We start from the raw sequence: 25094 nt of genomic DNA, 5'->3' as shown, positions 1-25094 counted from the left end.
TTTTAGCTTTTGGAAATGTATGCTTACAGTTAAGAAGTTAATGTGAGGGCAAAACAAAGGAACCTAGCAATATTTCAGTTTTGGTAATCGATATCCAAAAACATACAGCTATATCCCAGAACTTAGAGCCAAAATATCTTACAATCAAAGGCAATTTCACTGCTCAGTTACTGGCTCATATCGTACATGGACTTGGTTGTGTTTCTGTTGCAGATTCTGAGGCTATATTAAACAAATGAGAAGTTGTAAACAAAATAATTTTGAAGTATTTTTCTTTTACAGCAGACATGCTGTACCTTCTAGTCCTGCTTGTGGTAGTTCCTTCACTAATAATGGCTGTGTGCCTCTGGAAGATGAAGTGGTAAGCTATAATGCATTTTCTTCTTGCAGCCAGAGAATGCAAGTAGTGTAATTCACAAACCACAGCTGCTTTTTGTTGCTTCTAGCCTGTTACAAAGCCTTCTTCATTTTTACTTTGACTGTCCATCTGTGTGGATGCTGTAAGTATTTGGCTTGCAGCATTTCTGAGACACTCATCATTTCCAGCTGTTTCTCTACACATCTAGTGTTGCTTTGGCTGGCAGAATATGCTTTGATGAGAGAACAAAGAAACATCACTTGTTTTGCTTTCTTGTTTCCAGGGTGAAGGATTGCTGTTGTCCTGTGATACCTAGTCCTAACAAGAGCAAAGTGCTATCATTCAAAGAGTTTAAAGTAAGATCACTTGAAATCTAGTATTTTTTATTTTTCCCTTCTTGATTAGTAAATATTTTCTAGTGTTAGCTACATTTAACATGAGTGACACTCACATGCAGAAATGAATGCAAATTAATATCCCCCTTTCATGGAAAACTTAATGATAGCTAGATACAACTAAAAGTGAAAGTAAAATTATACACCAAGTGGAATTTTTTGGAGTGCTTCTTCCAGCATTACTTTTCAAAAAGCAGTGCTATCTGAACATAACAGAACATACTGTGGGATGGTGCACTTTGAAGCAGCCTACTGCTGTATCCACCTATCCCTTGGCTGCACGCATCCCTTATGCTGTCATGCGTAGGAAAGAGTGTGATCTACTTAATGATTCCTGGGAGGATGCATGGGACTCTGCCAGGTCTGGTGGTGAGGAAAGAATCGGTTAAAGGCCCTAAGCTTCCCCTGTGTGTCCTATAAACCAGGAGCTGCTGCCTTAGTGCCATGTGCAAAGGAGCTGCATCAAGAGCACTTGTCAGCAGGGCAAGGGAGCTGATTGCCCCCCTCTGCTCTGCTTCGTTGATGCCAGTCCTGGGGATCCCAGCACAAGAAAGACATGGAACTGATGGAGGAGGTCCAGAGAAAGGCCACGGAAATGATCGTAGGACTGGAGCACCTCCCCTCTGAAGATCGACTGAGGGAGCTGGGATTGCTCAGGCTGGAGGAGGCTCATGGGAGACCTCATCGTGGACTTCAGTGCTTTAAGAGAGCTTATAAGAAAGGTGGAGGCTCACTTTCTATGCAGTATGATAGTGATAGAGCAAGGAGGACTGGTTTTAAACCAAATGAAGGGAGACTGGTTAAAAGTTTGGAGGAGATTCATTATTCAGAGGGTAGTAAAGGACTGGCATGTGTTGCTCAGAAAAGCTGTGAATGGAGGCACTCAAGGCCAAGTTGGATGGGGCCCTGGGAAGACTGTTCTAGCGGGTGCTAACCCCTGCCCCTAGCTGGGCTTTAAGGTTCCCTCCAACCCAAGCCATTCTGTGAACATATAAAGGATTGAGTGGATATGGCCCTTACTGCCATATCCACTGTCCCTTAAAATACCTCCAGCAATGGGGACTCCACCACTTCCCTGGATGGCCTGTTCCAATGCTGTGTCCTTTTGTATGAGAGATACTCTGTGAATTTCACATAAAATCCAGCTTTCATCAAACATTTTGTATTTTTCATTAATTTCTGTAAATTTCATTTAATTCAAACTCAAAAAATTGATAATTTTACAAGCATTTAATTTAATCACTCTTTTCTTTACTCTTGAATTCTTTCACTGAGCACTTTTTTGTGTTTGATGCTTCTCCTGTAGATTGGTACTGAGAAAGTACTAAAGCTAAGTGACTGCATTCCTGACACCCTAGCACTGGATAATAAGGCTGAGGCTAGAAAATTACCTCCACGGAGCCTGATGTCTTCAACGCCAACAGAAGATAAGATTGATGATCAGAATCTTTCCTCAGTTTATCATAACAAAAATGAAGAGAGAAACTTTCCATCCACACCTACACCTCAGACTTATACTTGGTTTGAAAATTTTGCTTATTCTTCTCAACTTGCAGTTGAAACCAATCCCTATGAAGCACCAGAGACACTAGAAACCAGCAAGGGAGAAGTGTCAGCAGTGCTGTACCAGCCACAGTACTACCTCAATATTCTGAATGATGCTTCCACCTCATCACCTGGAGAAGCAGCTGGCAGGAAGAGCAATCTGAGATACATATCACAAACAGATGTGCACTGCACTGGAAGGAGGCTCTTTGACTGAGTCTGTCGATTGGTTGTGTTTTAAAATGCAAACACGAATTTCTGAAGGCACAGCAACTTCCCTTTCTGATACAGGCTTTCACAAGCCCAGATGTCCCCCTCCTGTTATCCCTGCAAAGCTGTACGTTGGTGACTAGTTCAAGGCTTTTGCAGTGAAATGCTGCATGCTATCTTTTGATCAGAAGTTACTGGCTTTGGAATTTGCAGGCCAATGTTTTGCAGCCTGTAACATGCAGTGGGAACCATCTTCCCATCAGGGCAGCTGTTTGTGGAGGAGTTAGCAACACTCTTGTAGTGCCTTTTTTGGCATTACTCCTTGCAAACACCAGACAACTATGTAAGCAGACACGAGTCAGATGCAGTTAGTTATATTAATCCCCTTTGCAAAGAAGATGTTCAGGCTCTCTATCAGCTAGATCTTCAGATACTGTTGTTTGCATGTTAAAAAAAATAATCTTCCTCCAGCTAGCAATGAAGGAAGGGCCTGCTGGCTGTCATTTTGAAACTCACAAAGACATTGATTTTGTACTAGCACATTTTAGCTTGCAGCATTTGTAGATACATGAATTGAGCACTATGACTTTGTGATAACTGAGAATTTGAACAGCATACTGAGGTGAACTTGGTCATCTTTGATTTTCAAAAATGTTTGTAAGGAAGCACAAAGATTATATCCTTCATTTTAAAAAAAGGCTTATTTAAAGAAAACTTGAAAGGCTGACTAAAATCAAGAGTAGGTATCTAAGGAATTCTCACATAGGACTCACTGAAAAAGTCAAGATTGTCCCACAAACCACGTATTAATCACGTATTAATATTTGATGTGGTGCAGGTTCATTATGGCAGAGGGGGGGGCTCTGATGAGGTGTTATTTCATACTTCTGAGCTGCTGTTGCTGGGGCTTGGCTGCAGCAGCTGAGCACAAAGTGGCAGGGATACTATGGGTGGAGGTCATGCAGCTGGTGCTGCCCTCCTGATGGTGGGTGAGGTACTTGGGCCGCTCCGGAGCTCCCATCTCAGCTCCAGCAAAGGCGGTTCACATGGTCTTTCCAGTGAAAGCATTCTGTCATTCGGAAGCAAGAGAACAGCTTACCAGCAGGTACAGGCCTGCCTGGCAGCCTGAGAGGTTAGTTCTTCTGCCTGTCTGTGGGCCGATAGTTTCACAAAACGCAGGAACAGACTGTTCCAAGGAGAACAAGGCTTTTGTGTAGGTGGAAGGGTATAGCGAGGGCACTAGAAAAGTACTTCTCACACGGGGATAGAGAGGCATGTAAATGCCTCTTTTTTTTTTTCCCCTTCCCTCTAAGACATCTGTCTTGTATTAATAATGGCTGAATGAGTTCAAAACGGAAAGATTTATTTCTTGTTCATAATTCAGCTTTCACATCTGCTGTTGAAATGATAACACTTGAATTGTACAAACATCACATAGTGGAAAGTGACTAATTCTCAGTATCAGTACTATAAAGTTTTAAAATAAAAATGGTGTATAAAATACTAAGGAGTCCCCTTCTATTTTTACAGGACATCTTACAAAGTACTAATGTAAAATATACTTTGACAAAAAATGTTTATTTGGAAAGCTTCAGCTTGTTCTAGTTAATTAGTAACATACAAATATAAATAAAATTCTAATCCATTTCTAGCATTGAGAGGTACATATGAGACCAGAACAACTACGAGAAGTTTAAGTACATTTTATTAACAATGCATCCCTTTGATAAGATTATGCTTCAGGAGGCTTTTAATGCCCATAGACATAACTGTACACACTATACAAAAAAAAAGAAAAAGAAAAAAAAAAAAAAGAAAAAAAAGAAAAAAGAAGAAAAAAAAGAAAAAAAAAAAAGAAAAAACCACAAAAATCAAGGTGGGCAACACCATTTTGGGACAAGCCTCTGTTTAAATTATACACAGCTCAATGCAATATTCTTACGGAAAATATATAAATACTTTTTCTTTCTATGTTACAGGTATACAATATAAATCAGATTTCAATGTCTGTTCAGCGACCTACAAACACTAGAACCTCCAAATATGTAGCAGCGTATTACTAAATAAAGACAACATGGGGCAGGGAGAGTAAGTCTAGAGATTTTCCTTGATCCCTTCCCTCCTCAGAATGATTAATTTACATCATCTCCTCTAATGCAGTTTTAGGGATGCTGACAGCCCAGTATTGGAACAATGTTTTAATTAAGCCTATAAAATGTCTACCTTTACTCCCTAAGATATTGCATCTTGTGATGAAACAACCTACTCTGTGGCAAAATGGCATGTTACACTTTTATGGCATAAATTACATTTCTCAAATTAAATACTGTGTTTTACAAAGCAATTTAAGCAAAATGTGCAATTTCTGCATGCTGTGGCGTTACTATTTGTCTATGTCACAAAAATAGCCCTAAGAAAATACACATTCTTTACTGAACATACAAAAGCCAATGAAAATAACTGTCCAGCAAACCAGAACCAAATTAAGCCAAACGAGACGAACCACAACAGGGAGACTGGAGCTTTGACCAAGATAGAAACAGTGTTTCTACCATGTTCCCAAAGGACTGGTCCTGTCCTCACCTTGTATACCTTTAATAAGAACATGATAACAAAGTGTAACAGAAAGAATGTTCAGGACTGGCTTCCAGCTGCCTTCACACAGAATCCCCAGTAACAGCACTTCTGCACAGCAGGAGGCGAGCAGATCCAAAGCATGGCAAGAACTTCACCGTGATTCCTCAGCTTGAGCTCATGCTCACAAGTTAACATAACCTTCCTGAAGGCCAAATCGCCAGCCATCAAGACAAGCGCACAGATTTGCAGTTGAAGCAGCAACTACTCTTTGATTTCTCACTGGGATTCAATTGCCTATTGTTTTTGAAATGTTTCTCACATAGCTGTCTTCACTGCGAAGCAGTGAGAGCGCCATACATTTCTTCGGCTTCTCAGTGCATATTACAACTCTCATTCAAGACACAACATGCATTTCAAAATGACAAGAAAATGACCAGTACTGTTGCTACTACCTTTTAAGATGTTTCTAAGGGCAGTTCACCTCAGTGTGCCAACCTCTGCACCCTGAACTACAGGCTATTGTTTCTTGTGGGGAAAAACTTGGGGCCTATATGTCAGGTCAAATAAGAGCTGCCAGATAAGGAAAAGCATCTGTCACCAGCACAACACGCCAAGGGTCCAGCATACAAGCTTAGAGTACCTCAAAGCCTGACTATCTACAGCTCCAAGTGACAACCACACAGCTGGAAGCATTCAGCATCCCTGAATTTCAGGCATCAAAAGCTTCCTCCTCCTCCCTGTGCAGTGCAGAGCAGCAGGAAATAACTCAGAGCCCTGGAATTACATCTCTGCCCTTTGAAAAGGGCTCTCCCTTTTCACTGGCTACCAAAGATGACCAAGAAAGTGAGTCAGATAATTTAGAAGGCTACATTGCCCTGGTTTCATAGTCAGGCTCTCCCTCCCACGAAGGCTTCCACCTCAGACCTGTTCTGAGTATTTCCCATGTGAGCACACTTCAGCAGTCACAAGTTTCCTTTGCCACAGCAAACTGAATCTGTGTCAACGAGCGCTGTCTGCTTTACCATTTGTTCGACTGTATTCCAACCATGAGTGGGTCTGTCAGCTTCCCTTCCTACCCCTTCTAGGAAAAATAGAAGGATTCTTTATTAGGTTTAATAGACACATTTTTTTTTTTTAATTTACCACAGCTTTCTTTTGAAGTTTTATCATGATGCAAATAAAGCCCCAAAATAAGAACTTTAAAAGGGATATTTAAAACAAACAAACAAACAAAAAAAGCAACTGATAGAATTAGAAATTCACAGTTTATAACTAGGTATCAGTATCCCTTCATTTGCCAATTAAAACGAAACACTAGTAAGAGCTTAATGTAAATTAATTCTAGAAATGTATGTTATGTACAGACTTTACAACCTTTATGTTTACTTGTTGAAATCTACTGACACACACACTTTTAGAAAAAATCATTTTAACTAAATTTGCAGCAATAATACAGACATCAAGTTTCTGTAGTCTTGGATCCCCATTACAAGCAAGTATATTAGGAAATTTAAGATTCTAAATCTTTCAAAAGTATACTGACATTGCTTTGCTTACCTTTTTCTATAATCAGAGGCCTTTCTATTGCGCTTTCTACTTTAAGTGCTATGTATTAAGCTGGTAACAAATGAACACGTGTGTTTTATTTAAATACAGGTGATAAAATTTGTTTATTTTGCTTTAACTGAAAAAAAAAAAAAAAAAAAACACAAAAAAACATGGAGTTGTTTGATGTAACCCCATCTAGTTGCTAAAACAAATCTCTTGTACTCTAGCCTAACTGAGGTAGTGTTTGAAACTACTGTGTAAGATACACCAGCCCCATTTTTGGGAAAATTACATTACTTCCTTTGGAGTTTACACCACTATTTGGTCTACTGTGGTTGGCATTTTGGTTTTACAGAAGATTTCTTACAACCAGAGAAGTCCATCACTGATGTGGTATGTTTTCAGAATATTTCAAAACATTTCTTGACACTGATACATTATTTCTGTCACTGACTACCAAATATTTGAATCTGAAGATTTGCCCCTTCTTTCAGTGGGAACTCACGAGAAGAATCTTAGGAACTAGACTTGGCTATGAGCAGCAACTTACAGATCTGCTTTATGAGATCCTGATGGTACACAGTGCATATAAGAACTCAGTGAAGTGATATCTGCAAAGCAGTGCTTATGCAGCAAGATGAAGTTTTCAATAAAAGCAAGTAAATTTTAAAATGTCATTAGGATTCATGTTCTACTGCTCACGAGACAACTTACTGAAACCCCCAGTAGCATAGCTAGTAAGAATATGGTTATGAGTATCACTTATCTTATAAATTTCACTTATCTTCACTTAAGTATTAATCTGATAATTATAAAAATGGTAAAAGTGAATGGATAAAAATACGTTCTACTTAGTACAGTCCAGCTGAATTATTCACCTATATCAAAATCAAAGGGTAACCCCTTCTATTACAGTCATTCTAACAAAGGTGGCCATGCTACTGTATATATACACATTTGCATATATTTTTATTACCCTTGTATGAAGGCTTCTGACTTTTTAGATGCGTTATAGAAGTGATGGGACTCCTATATTTTTCTTCTCCATTAGGATTGCACTTTTTACTTTAGAAACTTCACCAGGTTGTTAGAGGCATGTGTTTTCCTCATTAACAGTCACTGTATCATATAACTTTCACAAGTCTCAAATACCAACATAAAATTTTAAGTTCTGTTGCTTCAAAGTTTGGTACTTAAGGCTTTTCACTACAATTATTAGCACTGTCTGATGCTTGACCGCTCATCCACTGAAAACTCAATCAAACCTTTGTTTTTATAAAAGGCTGTTCTCATGGAATTTGGAAAACCGCTCTTATGCCTTCTCACAAAAGCAGCAATGATTAAATGTCTTCAAGTCTAGTTTATACAATATTCATTTATCTGATACAAATCATGCCTGTTAAAGGTTTTTAGTTAAGAATAAGACCAACATTCACACTATATGAGCATGAGCATAGAAACTGCAAACGCATGCATATCATTCAGGGAAAACAATTTGACTTCAGCATTTTAACTTTAAATGATTTTCTATTTTTAAATCAAACTGTAGTGAAAATCCTTAAATGGTTCAGATAAGATACATGTATGTAAATGTAATGAAAATGGAGAGATTGCTAATAAAATGACTTACAACTACAGTAACATTAAAATAACTTAAAGGAACCTCAGATTCAGAGGCTTTTCTTTCTGTCTGAAGTTACAAACCCCCCAAGTAGTGTTATAAACAGTACAAAAATCAACAGAAAAGATCTAACATTTATCCCCTGCTGTCCACAATCACAGCACAGCTCCCCATTGCTGGCAACGGAATGCACCCTCATCCAACTCCTGGGGTTTTATAATAGAAAGAAGAAAAAAAAAAAAAAAAAAAAAAAAAAGCAAGGCATAATTCTGCTTCTCCAGAACAGAATTAGAAGTCAATCATAGGTGTCTCTGTGTGTTGTTCTGTTTTTTTTTTTTTTTTTTTTTTTTTTTAAATTTAAGGTAAAAAATGAAATGAAAACTTGTGGAGGTGTTCAGTGCTCGGCTCTTGCATATACTGATAATTACTATTATTAGAACTACATAATGTTTAATAAATCCCCAAGGGACTCCATAGACTAGGGCAGTAATTGGTTGAGGAAGAAAAGGTTTTTCAGTTCGTTCTTCAGGTACCAGTAGCTTCTGGAACAGTCTAAAAGATGATGCTCCAAACTTTATTATCCGCTCAATTGGAGGATGTCTGAGAATTCCAGGAAGCCTGTATGCAATTAACTGTGTGAGACAGAGGTCAGGATTCAGCTGATACATCAGTTACTGGTTGCTTTGTTGGTGTTGCTAAAATAGCCTCTGCCTCTTCATGCATCTGGAAGAAGAAGAAGTCACGTGAAGTATTAATGTCATTACAGATTTTACAAGAATTGCAAAAGACATTGCAAAATTGTTTTTAATAAAAATACCTGGAAGCATTTATTATTCAGTGTAATGAAACCTACACCCCACACATTTTGGTTCCTTCCAACCATCTGAACCTTCCTCTTACCTGTAAGAACTGCACATCTTGAAACAACTCCTGAATGAACCTTCTGGATGGGAGTCGAAATGTACAATGTGCTAACAGGTAGGACACCTCAGAATACAGGCATATGTCATCAAATGCTTGAGGATACTTCTCCTTAATTCTGATTAACAGCGAGAAACAAACAAACAAACACAGGTTTTTACAAATACTGAGAGAAGGTTTCCATAATGTTCTTTAAAACTGTACAATTAAATCCTGAGTTTCATAATTAATGAACAAGAACTCTTCAGTAATAGGTATTATAAATTCCGGATCTGATGGACAAAGAAAAATCAGATCAGACAGCATCATGTCTTATAAAATTAGAAGAAACTTGCATTAAAAAGATGAAATAGAATATTCTATACACCTTTCAGAATTGATATATAAGATTACCAAGTCTCTACAACAGATACTAAAAAAGAACTGCAGAGGCATTCACAAGTATTGCTATAAAAAAGTAAATACAGAAAATATAATGTATATCTTATAAATAGGATGACCACTACCGAATTTTCTTTTAGCAGCTGCATGCCTGTTTTCAACATCAGCAGTCCAGAAGCCTGGTTTCTATCACAGTGTATAGTCTCTGTATTTATATTCTATATTTTTACCACGACTTTTGAATATGAATTAACACCAGTAATTGCACTCTTCCTTCAAGCAGATTTGTGTTTCTCAATTAGTTATTTTGCCATTTTGACTACATAACTCAGATTGTAAAAAATAAACACAGCAATTATCTTTTTTTTTTTTTTTTTTTTTTTAAGATTAAAGACAAAATGAGTATACAGTGAAACATCATTCTCTCTGTACTCAGCACTGATGGGGCTGTGTTCAGTTCTGGGCTCCTCACTACAGGACAGACATCAAGGCCTGGACTGTGTCCAGAGGAAGGGAAATGAAGCTGATGATTGGTCTGGAGCACAAATCTTTTGAGAAGTGGCTGAGGAAATTGGGATTGTTATAGTCTGGAGAACAGGAGGCTCAGAGGAGGTTGCAGCAAGATGAGAATTATCCTGCTCTCCCAGGTAATTGCTGACAGGATGAGATACATCAGGGCAGGCTCAGCTTGGACACTAGGAAAAAAATCTTCTCTGTAAAGAGTGGTAATACACTGGAAGAGACTGCTGAGGGAAGTGGTGGAGCCACTATTCAAGAAGCATGTAGACATGGTACTTAGGGACATAGTTCAGTGTGCACAGCAGTGATGGACTGATGGCTGGATTGGATGATCATAGAGGCCTTTTCCAACCATAATGATTCTGTAATTCTATACTGTTGGATTAGTGATTTGAAGAATGCGAAGAGAAAGACAAAAACAGAGCAAAAAATATTATAAGGTAAATTCTTTGCTTAGCCTTTACACAATGTTCAGCTATCTCCAGTCCACCACAACAGTTTTTGCTTGATGCTATTTTAAGAAGATGCTATCTTAAGAAATAAGATCAAATTTCACCAGACATAAACAATATAAACAGAATATAAACAACTGAATGTTGATAAAACATCTGAAGTGTATTTAACTTACGTCAGGAGTCCAGTTTCATGGCCCTTAGTTCCCACTGAACTACTCAAATTGATTACTAAACGTAAGACCTCTTTCCGGAGAAGTATTCTGCACACTGGCGTATCATCTGGGATTGATTTTACTCCTGAAAAAAAAACAATTGAATCAATTAGCAAATAAGCACTTTGATTGTGCTAATTTTACATCACGTAAGCCTGTTTTGAAATTCCATATACACGTACATGCACACACACATACAAACACTTCCATATATATTTTCAGTGCTCTTGAATACTCATTAAGACTTAAATACATTTTTTCAGGAAGCTTTTTTTAAAGGTATACTAGCATTTCAAAAATACGGAGAGACAACTGGAAAAACTGGAAACTAAACACAGACTCAACTGCAGCACTGCATCTATTATTAAAGCATGCTGCTGGGTGAGATAGCACTAAGAAGCTACATTAATTCAAAATAGAAAGTGAATAAAAAACTGAAATGTCTCTCTTTAAAGAAAATCTGTACTTCCTTTAAAGATCTTTTACTTTTTTTCTACAGCATTATGTTAAAAAGAACAAAAAAGTCAACCTGATCACAATGTAAGATAGAGAGATGTTTAACTGCAAAATTCCATACAATCAAAGCAGAATTTTCAAGTACATTTTCCTATCTGACATCATAATGTACAATGCAGCTACCTTGTTGATAAAGTCATCCAAAAGTGGTTTATTTTAAATAACAGACACAACTTCATTCCAGTACGAAAAAAAATTCCACAGTACTTAAAATACTGTAAGAGCTATAGCTTCTAATAATACTAAGCTTTCAAACTCACCTAGTACAAGCTCTGTACTCTTGGTGCTGCTGGCTGAACCGTGGGATACTGCATCACTACAGCCTGAAATTCCAGAAAATTTGGAGGAATGCACATCTAAGTGATTGTGTATGGTCTGCCCACACCAGTCAGTATATGGAATGTCTGAGAAATCTGACAGAAACAAAATGTTGCATCTTTGTTACTCATGTTTTTCCTCACCTGATTCTTTTCAATGTTGAATATACAATCCCCCAACACACTTAGTATGGTAACTGCCAGCATAAAAAAATAAGTTGGAAATTGGATGCTGAATTTTGGACAAATTACATTCAAAATGTTTCAAAATCTTTTACATGTTCAAAAAGCTTTTAGAGATATCTAAAAAGCATGCAAACAACTCGTCAGACTAAGGCCCCTAGAAATTGAGAAGACCAATGTCCACAGAAATACCATTAACTGCATAAGAAGTTTATTAGTAAGAATTAATTTCAATAAGAAAAAAACTAAAGACCCATGACTTAAAAATGAATAAAATCCAGCATTCTCATTCAGTTTTATCACACATCCCCATAAGGAACACAGACCTGTACGATTATATGAAGAGTTCACTTTGTTATTAGGCTGATAACCCAAAATTTGAATGCAGACACAATAAAGGCAGTTCTCATCTGTGTGCTCCTGTAATCCAGTATCCTCTGTATTTTCTAAAAACTGAGAGGCATCTGAACGGCTGGTATTCATTATTTCTGTGAGACTGATCTGCTGTCGGAGCATCTGAAAAGGACTTTTGACAGAGTCACTAGTGCCTGATGGAAGACCTGTAGATAAGCAGGTAAAAACCAGTACAACAAGACCATCAGTTAATACTACACAATTTTAATTAAATTTCGTATTCTAAAGCTAGGGGAGGATCTAATAATTTTTTAGTTTTTGTTTTATTATTTTAAACTCCTAAAATCTGTTAAAATTCTAGAAATAAACATCAAGCTTTAGCCGCAGCTTATCAAACATAACACAGTATTGCAAAGGACTGAATTAAATCTCTCAACATACACAAGGCATGCAGTTAATTCCAAAAAGTACATCGATAGAGAAAACTAACACCCTAACACCAATATGTTACAAATATTCATAACATCCAACAAGATTAATACAATATATCCAAAGTATACGTTGTATATTCACAAATGAAAATAGAAACCATTTTAAGAACCTTGCTCGACATAAAGAAACTAAACTTACTGAAGGAAAAGGACAAAGTCTTTAGAGCTCTTCCTTGGATAGAACATATCAACAAGTAAGTTATAAACCAAGTATACTGCAACTTAGCAAACCACAGCAACATTCCTTCAGGAAAATCAGAGTTATACATTACACTACAATCATGAAAGACAAGAAGTAGGATGTGTTCATCTGTCTCCTCAAGTGCCTGTAATAAGGTTTCAGTAATTGAGAAACAAGACAACAGCTATACTACACTACTCTGGAACCAGTATCTATGTTTTGAACTGTCCTACTGAAACTAAACAAAACAAACAAAAAAAAAAACCAACACCACATATTGATGCCCTACAGACTTGCAATTGCTCTTGAAAGTGCTTTCCAGAACAAGTCAGGCATTTGTAAAGCACTGGCAATTCTTTTGTACCATGTCCCATCACCTCCAATGATCAACTGTTACAGAAACATCACAGAAAGATACAATTTACTTCTGAAATAAACACCTACTCCGTTTATTAGTTCCTATAAATCCATATGTTAAGAGTAAAATTTCCACATAGCATTTATATATTTTATTTTATATTTATATATTATATTTATATAAATATTATTTTTATATATATAAACATTAGCTTAAATATATATATTTTTTATACACACACACACACACACATATATGTAAGCTTGAATAGTTTTCTTTTTTAAATGCACTATCACAACCCATCAACAGCTAGCAGTAGTTCATCACATTACAATGAACTGGTGGATGTAGTTCATGCTGAAATTACACTACCTTTCTTTGTAGTGGATCAAAAAAAAAAAAAAATGAATTAACCATCTACTATCCTAAAATCCAGAACATAGCTGTCAAAGCTCAACAACTAATAATAACCTTTTCTGTAAACAGACAAAAAAAAAAACAACCCAAACAATTAAACCCAACCAACATAAATAAAAACAAAAACAGGAAGTTACAAAAGAGAAAAAATATACCTCCTGCCTCAGGTGCAAAAACTCTTGCTCCATGGTCATCAAATGGAGGTGTAGTTTTCTTCTGGAAATATGGAGTCTCTTTTACCTGGAACATTCCAGAAACAATCAAATTTTGCACAGTTGAACAATTTTATACCCAAAGAAGAACAGATTTTGTGAAGGTAACTACAACAGAAAGACCTAATAAGAGTACTAAAGTCAAGCCAATGAAAGCAAGAAAACAGATTCTGAATAAACACTTACAAAGGCTTATAAAAAATCACTAAGTGGAAAATACATAGTGATGGCCTGTGAGATGCAGAGATGAACGAGAAGAAGTGAAGCAGCACAGATATACCATAAAGATCATGAAGAAAAGAAAAACAAAGCAATCACACAAAGGAGAACAGAAAAGTAGTACAGGAGATCATGCCTTTGCTTTAGTTATTTCTGATAAAGGAAGGAGGTCTTAAATGCAAAGACTAAGTAAATTAAAGGTAAGAAAGCCACAGATTAATGTTTGACGTAGATCATATCCTCTCTGATAATTACATAACTGATTATTAAACTACGTGAGTTATCAGTATGTTACAATGCAATGTGTTTTAACTAAACAGATAGAAGGCAACTGGCAAGACACAGAGACAACCACAGAATCAAAGGAGTTGGAAAGGACCTTTACATATCAAGTCCAATCCCCCACCAAAGCAGTTTCCCTACAGCAGGATGCAGGCACAGATATCCAAGTCAGTCTTGAATATTTCCATAATACATTCCTTGGATGTGCAACATACAGTTTACCTCCTTTCTGTAGATCTACTGTGCTCTGATGCAAATGTAACAATTCACTACCTTCCATTAAGAAATGCAAATGAACCCATTTATAGCATCACATACATACCTGAAATATTTCATTGATATCCACTGGGAGAGCAAGGCCAATGTAATCATCAGAGCTTCCATATGTAGCATTAGAAACCATGGAACGAACAGAGGAAGAACGCTGAAGTGTGTTTTGGTTAATAGGACTTAATAAATCTTCCTTATCTAACGAAGCATAACTTAAAGCTTTCATGAATCTGTAACAATAAACAAATTGCAGTCTTAGTAAATCTGTCATCCTTGCACATTACAAATAAGAAGGGCTGTAGTCACAAAGACTACCCTAATTTTTCCTTTGTAGAATCCAGAGCTTGTTTCTCCTGTAACTACATATTTGTTTCTGTTCTGCATACTGTCACAGTGCCTTGCTTTGCAGTTCATAGGGAAAAATTTGTGATCTCTTTCGAAGCCCTAGGACATGGACTTGAAAAATAGTTGGATAAAGCTTCTGCTTAATTGGCTGCCAACGCTATAAAAGCACAAGTTTTATTCAACTTAAGTCTGAAAATATACAGCCCAGACACAAATCAGTGCAGATTTCAGCTTTTAAACTGCTAGAAGTCTCGTATTTGAGTACATGTTTGAGTATTCCGTACACAAAATGTACAGACACAATGATTATTCACAAATTCAAATCTCAGGCAGATTACTGCAAATGCAAAGCCTGGACCTGCTAGGAACCAGAGATGGAACACTTCCTATACTCCAAGGACATCTTCGTGTGGAAGAAGAATTTGCTCAACTGATGAATACAAAGAACAAATGTGAAGCTGCACAGTGAGCAGTGCTGACTGTGACGAGCAATCTGAGGAAGAGAGAAATAGGTTGGAAAAATGAGATGGGAGATCAGAGGTTGGAGAACATGCCCTAGTGCTGCTATTAGTCTTGAAGATGAAAATCTCATCTGGCCACCTCTCATTTTATTTATAAAATTCTATTTTATTTCATTTAATTGAAATTATAAACCTATAAATGCTTTCTTCAAATCAAGCAAAAGCAGATTGCCTACACAATGGAATAAAACCTCCTATTCCACAATAACTGCACAAGAGCTTATCTACTACGACAAGACTGCTTCATTCTTTCATCACTGTTCTTCCTCAAAACGAAATTAAAGGAAAAAAAAAATCCACACCTAGAAAGTCGTATTTAGGTTTACGTAAAAAAAAAAAAACTGAAAAGGTTAAGAAGATACAAGTACTAAAAAAAACTGCCAATTACTATGCAGAGCCATAAAAAGGATTACATTGCTGCCATGGTTTTGGCTTGTGTAGAGTTAAGTGCTTTGGACATTTGATAAAAACATCAATGTTTCAGTTGCTGCTGAGCAGAGCCAAGGACAGCTTCTCACCGTGCCCTGCCGGCTAGGGCAATGCAGGGTGCTGGAACGGAACAGAACCAGAACAGCTGACTAAACAAGGCAAACAGATGTTCCATACCATACAATGTCACGCTGAGCAATAAAAGCTGAAGGAAAGAAAAAGGCAAAAAGGGCTGAGGGAATGTTTGGAGTGATAGCATTCATATTTGTGACAGTTGCTGCATGCGTGGAGCCCTGCTGTCCCGGCAGTGGCTGAATGCCCACCTGCTGATGGGAAGGGGTCAATAAATTCCTCATTGTGCTTTGCTTACACTAGGGCTTCTGCTTTATCTGTGCACTGTCTTTAACTTATCCCTGAACTTCTTGCACTTTTACTTGATTCTCTTCCCATTCCAGTCAGTGAGCATCCATGAGGTGCTGATTTGCCTGATTGTGTAACACCGTAACGGTATCACAGCATAATCAGAAAAACTGTGTTTGTTCACCAGAATCAATGCCTTATTTAACGCACATACGTTACTACATTAGACTGAAAGAGATGGCGTGTAGTGATCAAGAAATTGTCCACACGAGCACAGCTTGATTCAGGAGAGCTGGTATGAAAATAAAACCCAATGCTATTTATCATTCAAAGATAGCCAAGAGTGGTGGAGAGACTTTTGAGGTAAGAGCTTCAAGAGTAAGAAGCTTCAAGCGTGACAATGTGTTCTGAACATCAAAAGACACACATTTCTCAGGAACAGTTTTTCTTAGATTGCTGCAGATTATTACACATCAGGAGCTAGTGTGTCGTGAACATTTGATTTTTTGAAACGGACTTTCTGTCCTGGAAATTATTTCCTGTAATTGTTGTAGGTCTTTGGTTGTTGCTGTTGTTTAGGTGGACAACTGAGCTGCTAAGGATTGTAAGATTGTGACAAATTTACACTGAAATCAAAACAAACCATTGTGTTTTGATCATGTGAAGTTCATGCAATGGCCAAGTCAATGAAAGACTATGAGGACATCGCTACTCTTCCTATACTGACAACTACTGACGAATTCTTACAAATGCTAAATACAGTAGTGGCAGAACTGCACTAAGTCTCAAGCCATACTTGAAAACCCAGATTAGTTAACAATTGCAGATTTTATTTCATAATAAAATGTTCTATAATTGCTTTCAGTTTAAAATTACAAAAAAGTATAAACTGTAATTATTTGCCTTTGCTTATCCTGGCAAATCGTGCATGTAGGTACTAGTAGGAGAGCACAGCAGGAGTTGAGATAAACACCTTAATATTTCTTATTTGCCATTAAAGATTGAGGTGGAAAATTTGTATACATTATTTTGCGAGGCTAAAGAAATAAGCTTGTCGACTTTTTGACAGAACCGACCAGCTAAAAAGATCACCAATGACTACTTCTTGGCCTTGGAAGACAAACAGGACAGAATATCTCTTCCCATTTTACTTAAAGAGCAGTTCAGGACAGTTTATTTAACTGGAAGCAGTAACATATGCAGAAATTGAATAGACCAACCTCTCTAATCAATTATATCAGTAACCAAGACAATCCAACAACCTTTCATAATATGCCACTCTAGTTTTCAACTTTCTTAATGAGCACTTCAATCACTGCAGTTCTATGTTAGGAATACCGTTAAGTATTACATTACATGCCGAGTCTCAAGATGGAAGTCCACCTCAGCAAGGCTCACTTTGCAGATCAAATGCATGAATGCAAGGAATGCTGCAGCATGACTACAGCAACAATAGAATTTGTTAAGCCACTGATATTGCACTGACTTGTTCCTATTTTACACAGGATACCAGTAACAGAGCAAAGAACAGCACTTTCTGTTTGCCAGGATGGCACATCTTAACTACTGAATCATCCTCAGAATCATACTCAGTTTACTTCTAACTTAACTGATCGAAGGTAACAAAACCCTTCTATGACATTTATGCAGAATCTTCTGAAAATATCAACATATTAATATTATTCTTAATCAAGACGAAAATTAACAGTACCAAGCAGATGTTATATACACACAGCTGGTTGTGTGGAATGCAATTGCAATTCTGTGCAATCAGGAGGTGACTAATGTAACTTCCCCCATTTCATTCCTGTGAGAAAGGATGTTTAGGAAAAGTAAATGATAGAACGTGTATTTTTCCTTCCAATGATTACTTGAAAATCCAACCCATTAGTTAAAACAGATCTTAAAGGACAAAAATTTGAGAAGCAGAAAGTTGTTAAGCACTGACTGTAGCTGTTGGAAACGGTGTCAATGTTATGAGTTAGATATCTTATATAACCAATTCATTTTCAGAACATCTAATATCATCCAAAAACAAAGGAGATAACATTGCAGTCTAAAAACAAGCCCAATGAGTAAAATCTTTCCTCTGTTCTGCACACTAACATCAGTGGCAACAGTATTTCACCTCTGGCCTCAATGTCACAATGAACTTGAGTATGTTGTATTGGCAGGACATGCTGTCCTAAAACCTTACCAAGTGACATTAAGAAAATTATCTTCTGAAATACAGCTCTGACTGCATAGGCAATGTTACGCAACTGCAACTTCAAACAAGTCATGTAATTGCATTTAAATCATGACAGTCAAACAGAAAGCAAGCATGATGGAAGAAAACTCCTTTGTTACCAACAGCATTTAAAAGAGTGAGACAGCTGTGAAAGTTGGGCTTCCCTTAGAGCACTTACAAATATAAAACTTCTCATTAGCTTATTGCACTCCTAATATCAGCACTAAAGTATGCTAAAGGATGCTGCAGCAACTGTCACTTTCAGATGGCTTTGGAAAAAATATCAGAACAACACATTTCTTATTCAATTGCTCTCCTAGCTTTGAAGAAAGAATAAATACAGAATAATTTCTTACCGGCTTGGGGTTAGCCGAGAATCCAGGCTGCCAGACTTCATGGTAATAGTGTCAGTAAAAAGCACGTCCTTTGCTGGAGATGCTAAAGCTTCTGAATGAGACAGTGAAGGATGCATCCTCTGTTGCTGTAAGCGTTTTAGTGTAGCATAACCAAAGGCATCTCGAGAACTTGTGTAGCTGAAATTATAGTCAGCAAGACTTTTTATTGTAGCAAGAGAAGGAGCTTTAAGAGACTGGGCTCTCCGTGGAAGTGTATGAGAAGACCCCGGTGGTACCAGAGACACAGAGTTTGATTTTGAGAGAGGCAGATGGTTAGACTGTGGTGTCGAACAGTGACTAGGTTTAACTGTTTTTGTGCTTACCACAGTACTCAAACTTCCACAGTCAGTGTCTACATTTGTACTGTCCACACCTACAGTCTCCCTTGAAGGACTAGAACTCATTGAACTTATGCCACTTGTTGTTGTATCCGTATTAAAACTTAAACTACGACTCTTGAAATGTGTTTGTGTAGTACCATCCCCTATTAGCCTTTCTCTGCTTGTGTTTTCTCGGTGAATTTCATTTCCAAGACCTTTCGGCAGCTTCAAATCATTTTCTCCAATACTTGGGGTACTATCAGTATCCTCTTTTGTTGGAAGTAAGCACATGGAAGTTTCTGTTGGTAAAGTCTGAATTTTTGGAACTCTGAAAACAGGGTTGAATTCCTCTCCAGAAGGAAAGTCTAAGGAAGGCTCTGTTACGGTACGATTCCGCCTCAGACTTGATTTACTGTCAGATGATGTCAGCTTTCCTCCTTTTGGATCACTGCTACTTCTGTGTTTTTTATTAGGTAGAGTAAGAGAGTTTAGAATGCGATTTTTCACAATTCTGCTTGATGAAAAAAAGGGAAAAGGACTACGGTCTTTCTCCTTTGAAGGCCCAGGTCTGTCGTAAAATATTTGTTCTCCATCTTCTGTAATATCTAGGAAAAATGTACTAGTGGAAGTACTACCAAAACGATCATCCTCCATGATGAACATACCTGAAATCATGAGAGACTTGTCGATGAAAAAGGACAACGTGCATCAAGTAAGTCATGAAAAAACAAGCTCCTGAACAAAGCTAAAATTGTTGGGTACATGGCTTATCGTTATGCTCAACTGAACCTTTTTTTCTTCAGAACTTAGTACGGTGAATTAACTAACTTCAGGAACACGCATGCTAAAATTTTCTTTGTTTTAAAAGAAAAGCCATGCTATCTTACTTCAGTGCATACATCCAGCTACTAAGATTACAAGTGGTACACTCCTTTAATGGCATCTAAATATGGTATATATCTGGATTCAAATTCAAAATATCAGTAACACTATAGACAAAATACAACAATGCTATGTGTGTATCTATTTATTTCTAGATACTCCTTGGAGGAAAAGCAAGTTAATGTACATCTAGAGCATGCGCTTTTCTGTAGGGTACTACATCAAGCTGCCAAGACTTGACTATGAATTACTAGCTTAGCCTAATGTTTAAGTTTCTTACCTCTACATTAAATGTAATTCTGAAGTACTACTTCTTCTCACTTATTTATCTCTCTGAAAGCAGAATCACCTCCATGCTTTCACTCTTCTTCCTTGCTGATATCACTTATAAACTACTTACCTAACATCACCCTTGCAAAAGAGTGAAACAAAGAAATATTTGTTTCGCTTTCTGGTTTGATTTTTTTTTTTTTTACACTTACTGGAAGGTGCAGATTCGCTTTCACTGTTATGCCTAGAACTGGTGGACTCAGAGTTTAAGCTAAGAGTGCTGGGTATAGAAGAAAGTTCATTGCAGAGCTGCTCCATGTCATCAGGAACCACCGGCCAAGGCTGTCTACGACTATGTCTTACTGCATCCCAGTTATGATGCTTCAAAATGTCACATCCTTGTTTAGTTTTGGCTATTAGACCAAGCACGTAGACACAGGTTCTGTATTTAATACACACATAGAGAAAAAAGCAACAATAGCATCAAATTCAACTAAACCTTTTTTACTTTTTTGTAAGGAAACACTTTCAAAACAATTCAGTAGAAACTTCACAAAATAATTATGTAGTTTTTGTTCCCAATTTTCATTTGGAAATAAACAGAAAACTAAAAAATGAAATAAAATATCTGAAATTCATTTAAAAAACATCTACCATCCAAAAATAAAACAACTACAACAAAAAACTCAAAGTAGAACATGAACAAAGCTGCACAATTAGGCAAAAGAACATCCTTTCAATGATATTCTCTTTTAAGAATTTGAAAGATGCTGAATATAAATGATGGAATAGTAAAGTGATTCCAGAGAGGACCTATATACGCTTTAACTGCTTTTTAAAAGAGACAGAAAGTACTTTTTTTTTTTCCCATTTGCCTACTGTTTATACTTTTGAACTTGTATATAATTTTGAGAATTTTCTCAAAATCTGTTATCAATAACCCTTAATAACTGATTTCAAACTGACTTCCAAGTGGCAAAAATACATCTACATGAATGAAGCAAGAGTATCTGAGAACCTTCTGCGCCTGTATTCTAAAAATTTTGTTTAATAATGAAATACACATACCCTCTAACGGAGAGAACCTCACAATGTTGGGCAAGTGCCATTATATCTGGAATTACATTCTCCTCTTGAAGCAAGTTAAGACCCCAGTTTGATGATCCAATGTTACCCTGGAATAAAATGGTTTGTCAAAAAAGTTTTGACTTTGATGTGACCTGCAACACCAGTGAAAAAAAGCCCTCAACACTTTTGTCAGTGGTATGGTTTCTACAAGCATCCTCCCAAAGGTTTTAGAAAATTTAGCAGCTTCTCTCTCCTTTTTGATCTTAGTCAAGCAAATCCAGTAAAGGACAGTAGGATACAACAACTAAAACTGCTAACAGCTAACTAGTACACACTCCTCAGGCTACTAATTCTACTACAGCCAGCAGTAAGATCTTAGTTTACTTATTTTACTTGCCTGTTAAATAAGCATTTTTTATATTATTACACATTTGATCATGACTGTTACAAAAGAAAATTTAAGGAAGACAGGAAAGAGGTAAGCGAACAATTAAGGTGATTAAGCAGCTTTAGAATTATAGCTTGGATAGGCAAAGACACTAGGTTTTATTCAGTGTTATCCCCAGTATCAGAGTTGCTAAGACTATATTCACAAACCTCAGCAATGGCAGCAAGCTTTCCTGTAGAAACATTATATTTTGGAACACAGCAGGTTGAAACATCTGATTCCATATTAACACTGTCACCACATGTTGAAATTTATTCTTTTTTTATATGTAAAAACAGTAATAATAGTCAAAGCAATTACAATAAAGCTTAGACAAAACAGACATAGCAAACAAACTTCATGTGATATTCCAGTTATGATATATTAAAAAAATAAATCAACTGAGAGGGAAGAAGCACAAATTTTTGAGAAGAATTCATAAACAATGGTTTTAAAGGATTTTGTTCAGTTACTTCAGAATCAAAAGTTGTGAAAGAACCCAAACTGCTGTATAAAGGTTGTAAATCTGTTACTAACCAAGGCCCAAAGGGCTGCTTTCAGCTGCTTGATTCCTTCCCACTTATCCAGCATTGGGGAACGAACAGTGTAACTCAGATCTGTAACAATACTCTAAAAGAGAAAGAAAGAAGAAAAAATATTCAGCTGAAAATGGGAAGGACATTTCAGTTGAAGAGGTTATCTTACATACTTTTAAATTAGTGCTTTATGTTTGCTAAAACTGCATCTCACTGTGAACAGCAGTAGCCCTGGCATAATAAACGCAAGTTAAGAGGAATGGCAATGTAGCTAAAAACAATTAATATCACCTCTGAATGAATCAGATTATCTCAGATTTTATAAAGGCAAATTTCTTCCGCTTAACACACTACAACATAGGCACTCCAAAATTTTTCAAATTTCAACACAATTCATCTTTTTTTTTTTCAAAATTCACTTTAAAAATAATTTCAAACAATAACTAAACAGCTTTTTTAGCATTTCTGAGAATTTCAAGTTAGCAGAAAGAACATTTTATTACCTCACCTCCATGCTTTGATACACATGGAAGGATAGGCACAATTTTGCCACTAAAATAGGCACTAAAATATATTACAACTAGCAATTTGCTTCCCATTGTTTTGTTTTTTTTTTACTGGTCATTTTAAGAAAAACACTGTAAGGAAAGAATTTTACATGAATCTGGATGGAAAGGTTGTCTTCACAAAATTATGGCTCCATAACATTTCAGATTTACAACCTACTTATTTTGTAGTCACTATTTAACTGACATCTCTTAAAACATATTCCTTAAAAAAGGGATGCTGTCCACTAAAATCCTTCAAGCTATAAATCATTACAATTCTCACCTGAGACTCCAATAAATGGCAGCCTGTTTTATGGTGCACCAGTTGGCCATAAAGGTGAACTGGCAGGTAGACATGTGGTCGCTGTAATCTGGTGGGAAAAAAAGAAAAAAACAAAACGCTTTCCCAGCAATTTTGAAATTATCTATTACAATAAATTACACTGAAGTGAGTTACGCAATATTTTTTTTTCAGATGAAGATTCTTGTGGACAGTGTTTACCTTTGGTTGCTCCTACGAACATAGTTATCACCATCAACAGGTTTGCGATACGTTGTAAGTGCTTCATTTAGTTGTTCTTCAATCAACTCAACGTACTTTAAGTTGTACTCCTAAAAGAAGGTAATGTTTGACACAATACATTTAGGTGGTTTATTTTTTATCGTACGGTACTTTATAAAGAAGAAACGTCAGTGCTTGTTAATTAAGGCTGAGTTTCTTTATGATCTGAACATGGTGTTCTCCACAATAACCATGCTTCACTCATACGACTTCACAGAAAATCAAGAAGGGATTCCATAACTATTTCAGAAAAATTGTTAAAAGGAAGGAAAGAAACATTTCACATTTGACTTTAACCTGAAAAATCTGAACAGACCACACTACATTTCAGTATACCTAATACTGTTTATAAATTAGTCAAAAAATCGTTTAACAGCTCATATAATTGTGACTATTAACAAAATGATTAACTACTACCTCAAGAAAATAAACGTAAAAATTGTAAAAACAAAATAATACATGAATACTACTTTTAGTCTACCAACAATGTATGAATGTTATTGTAAAAGTAATGCCTCTTGTTTATTTTCATGGAAACTACAACATACACAAAGAACATGTTCTCAGCTACAAAATACTATTTTTCAACATAGCCACCACCATTAGCTAATTCCCATTCTGTGGTGTAACAGCTGTGCAAGGCCATGAGGAAAACAGTTTTTCTTTCACATCCCTGCCAACACTGCAGTAACACACCAGCCACTGCTGTGTGTCTCACTGTGCTAACATCCAGTGTTTGGTCTCCACGAATGTTCCACAAGTGTGAATGAATGTCAATAGGTGCAATTTTTCCCACATGGACAAGTTCAATGACACACCTTTGCTTCCTATGTACTTCCATGTCAGATGCCATTTTGACAGACTGCCTCTCTGCTGCCATGTGTTGCAAAGCAACGAAGCACAACAGGACGCTGCTGGGAAGACTCAACCTACCTCTACTGCCATACCACCACCACCTACCTGCCTCTGACACTGTGGAACAGCATAATAAAATAGGAGGCATTACTTTCAGAGCACACTTCAGAGCACACTTTCATATTTTTTTTATTTTGAATGCATCGTGTGTTCCTATCCACTTCCTAACAGCATAGGCTAACTTCATCTTCATGAGATTTGGACATAACTTTAATTACCTATTATCAGTGTTGACACACATCTTGAAAAGCAGTATTCCTTTCCACATTTCTGTAGGTAAGACTTAAAACAACCTATTTTGGAAAGTCATTACTCTCAGTGTATTAGCTGGAGAAGCAAAACTACATGAAAGCCCTGGCTAAAAGAGTACATATCAACAGAGGAGTTAAACAACTCTAAGACCAAGCTGTCAAGCTTTATCAGCAAATTCTTAAGCCACTGAGGGAATACATGTATTGGCATTAGTAATGCATACGTAAATCTACAATATTTTAAATTACATTTTAGCCCTCTCAGGTGTGTTCTTATACGTTATCTCTTTCTAATTCCAAGTGAACACACATTTTGATTCTTCGTATTACCTTTTGCCATTTTTCCATTTGCTTTGTTACGTAACCTCTTTCATTCAGATATGAAAACCCCTTTGGAATGGACAGAAACCTGCAAAGCAACAGCAGACCATCAATACCAAAATTCAATCACATAATATCAATAAAAACCAAATGCTTATGACTTCCACAGTGT

At 36.7% G+C, this 25094-nt stretch overlaps 2 protein-coding genes across 9 annotated transcripts in view; one reads left to right on the top strand and one right to left on the bottom strand.

Annotated features, from left to right (window-relative positions):
* The window catches only part of OSMR (oncostatin M receptor), a 33161-nt gene extending 29150 nt beyond the window's left edge, over positions 1-4011 (top strand). For 6 of the 7 annotated variants that reach the window (XM_042875465.1, XM_042875458.1, XM_042875461.1 and 3 more), the window contains 3 exons: positions 283-361; positions 642-714; positions 2060-4011. In XM_042875465.1, coding sequence (XP_042731399.1) covers positions 283-361; positions 642-714; positions 2060-2515 — 608 coding nt within the window. In that variant the 3' untranslated portion in view covers positions 2516-4011. The remainder of the gene's footprint in view (positions 1-282; positions 362-641; positions 715-2059) is intronic. The other variant, XM_042875464.1, reaches the window with a different exon arrangement.
* Positions 4012-4070: 59 nt separating this feature from the next.
* Positions 4071-25094, bottom strand: part of RICTOR (RPTOR independent companion of MTOR complex 2) — an 86363-nt gene continuing 65339 nt past the window's right edge. Inside the window, exons 25-38 of one of the 2 annotated variants that reach the window (XM_042875456.1) lie at positions 24932-25010; positions 23376-23485; positions 23157-23244; positions 22327-22419; positions 21363-21469; positions 20507-20736; positions 18784-19807; positions 14595-14772; positions 13715-13799; positions 12085-12318; positions 11519-11671; positions 10704-10827; positions 9155-9293; positions 4071-8977 (exon numbers count right to left, since the gene is read on the bottom strand). In XM_042875456.1, the coding sequence (XP_042731390.1) occupies positions 8903-8977; positions 9155-9293; positions 10704-10827; positions 11519-11671; positions 12085-12318; positions 13715-13799; positions 14595-14772; positions 18784-19807; positions 20507-20736; positions 21363-21469; positions 22327-22419; positions 23157-23244; positions 23376-23485; positions 24932-25010 (2719 nt within the window). In that variant the 3' untranslated portion in view covers positions 4071-8902. Of the gene's footprint in view, positions 8978-9154; positions 9294-10703; positions 10828-11518; positions 11672-12084; positions 12319-12715; positions 12930-13714; positions 13800-14594; positions 14773-18783; positions 19808-20506; positions 20737-21362; positions 21470-22326; positions 22420-23156; positions 23245-23375; positions 23486-24931; positions 25011-25094 lie in introns of those variants that run through there. The other variant, XM_042875457.1, reaches the window with a different exon arrangement.

The sequence above is a fragment of the Lagopus leucura genome, unplaced genomic scaffold (assembly GCF_019238085.1).
Source record: "Lagopus leucura isolate 7727_CA_CO unplaced genomic scaffold, USGS_WTPT01 Super-Scaffold_100014, whole genome shotgun sequence".
Taxonomy (NCBI): Eukaryota; Metazoa; Chordata; class Aves; order Galliformes; family Phasianidae; genus Lagopus; species Lagopus leucura.
Note: the sequence above shows the minus strand (reverse complement) of the source record. Positions and strands in the feature narration are given on the sequence as shown.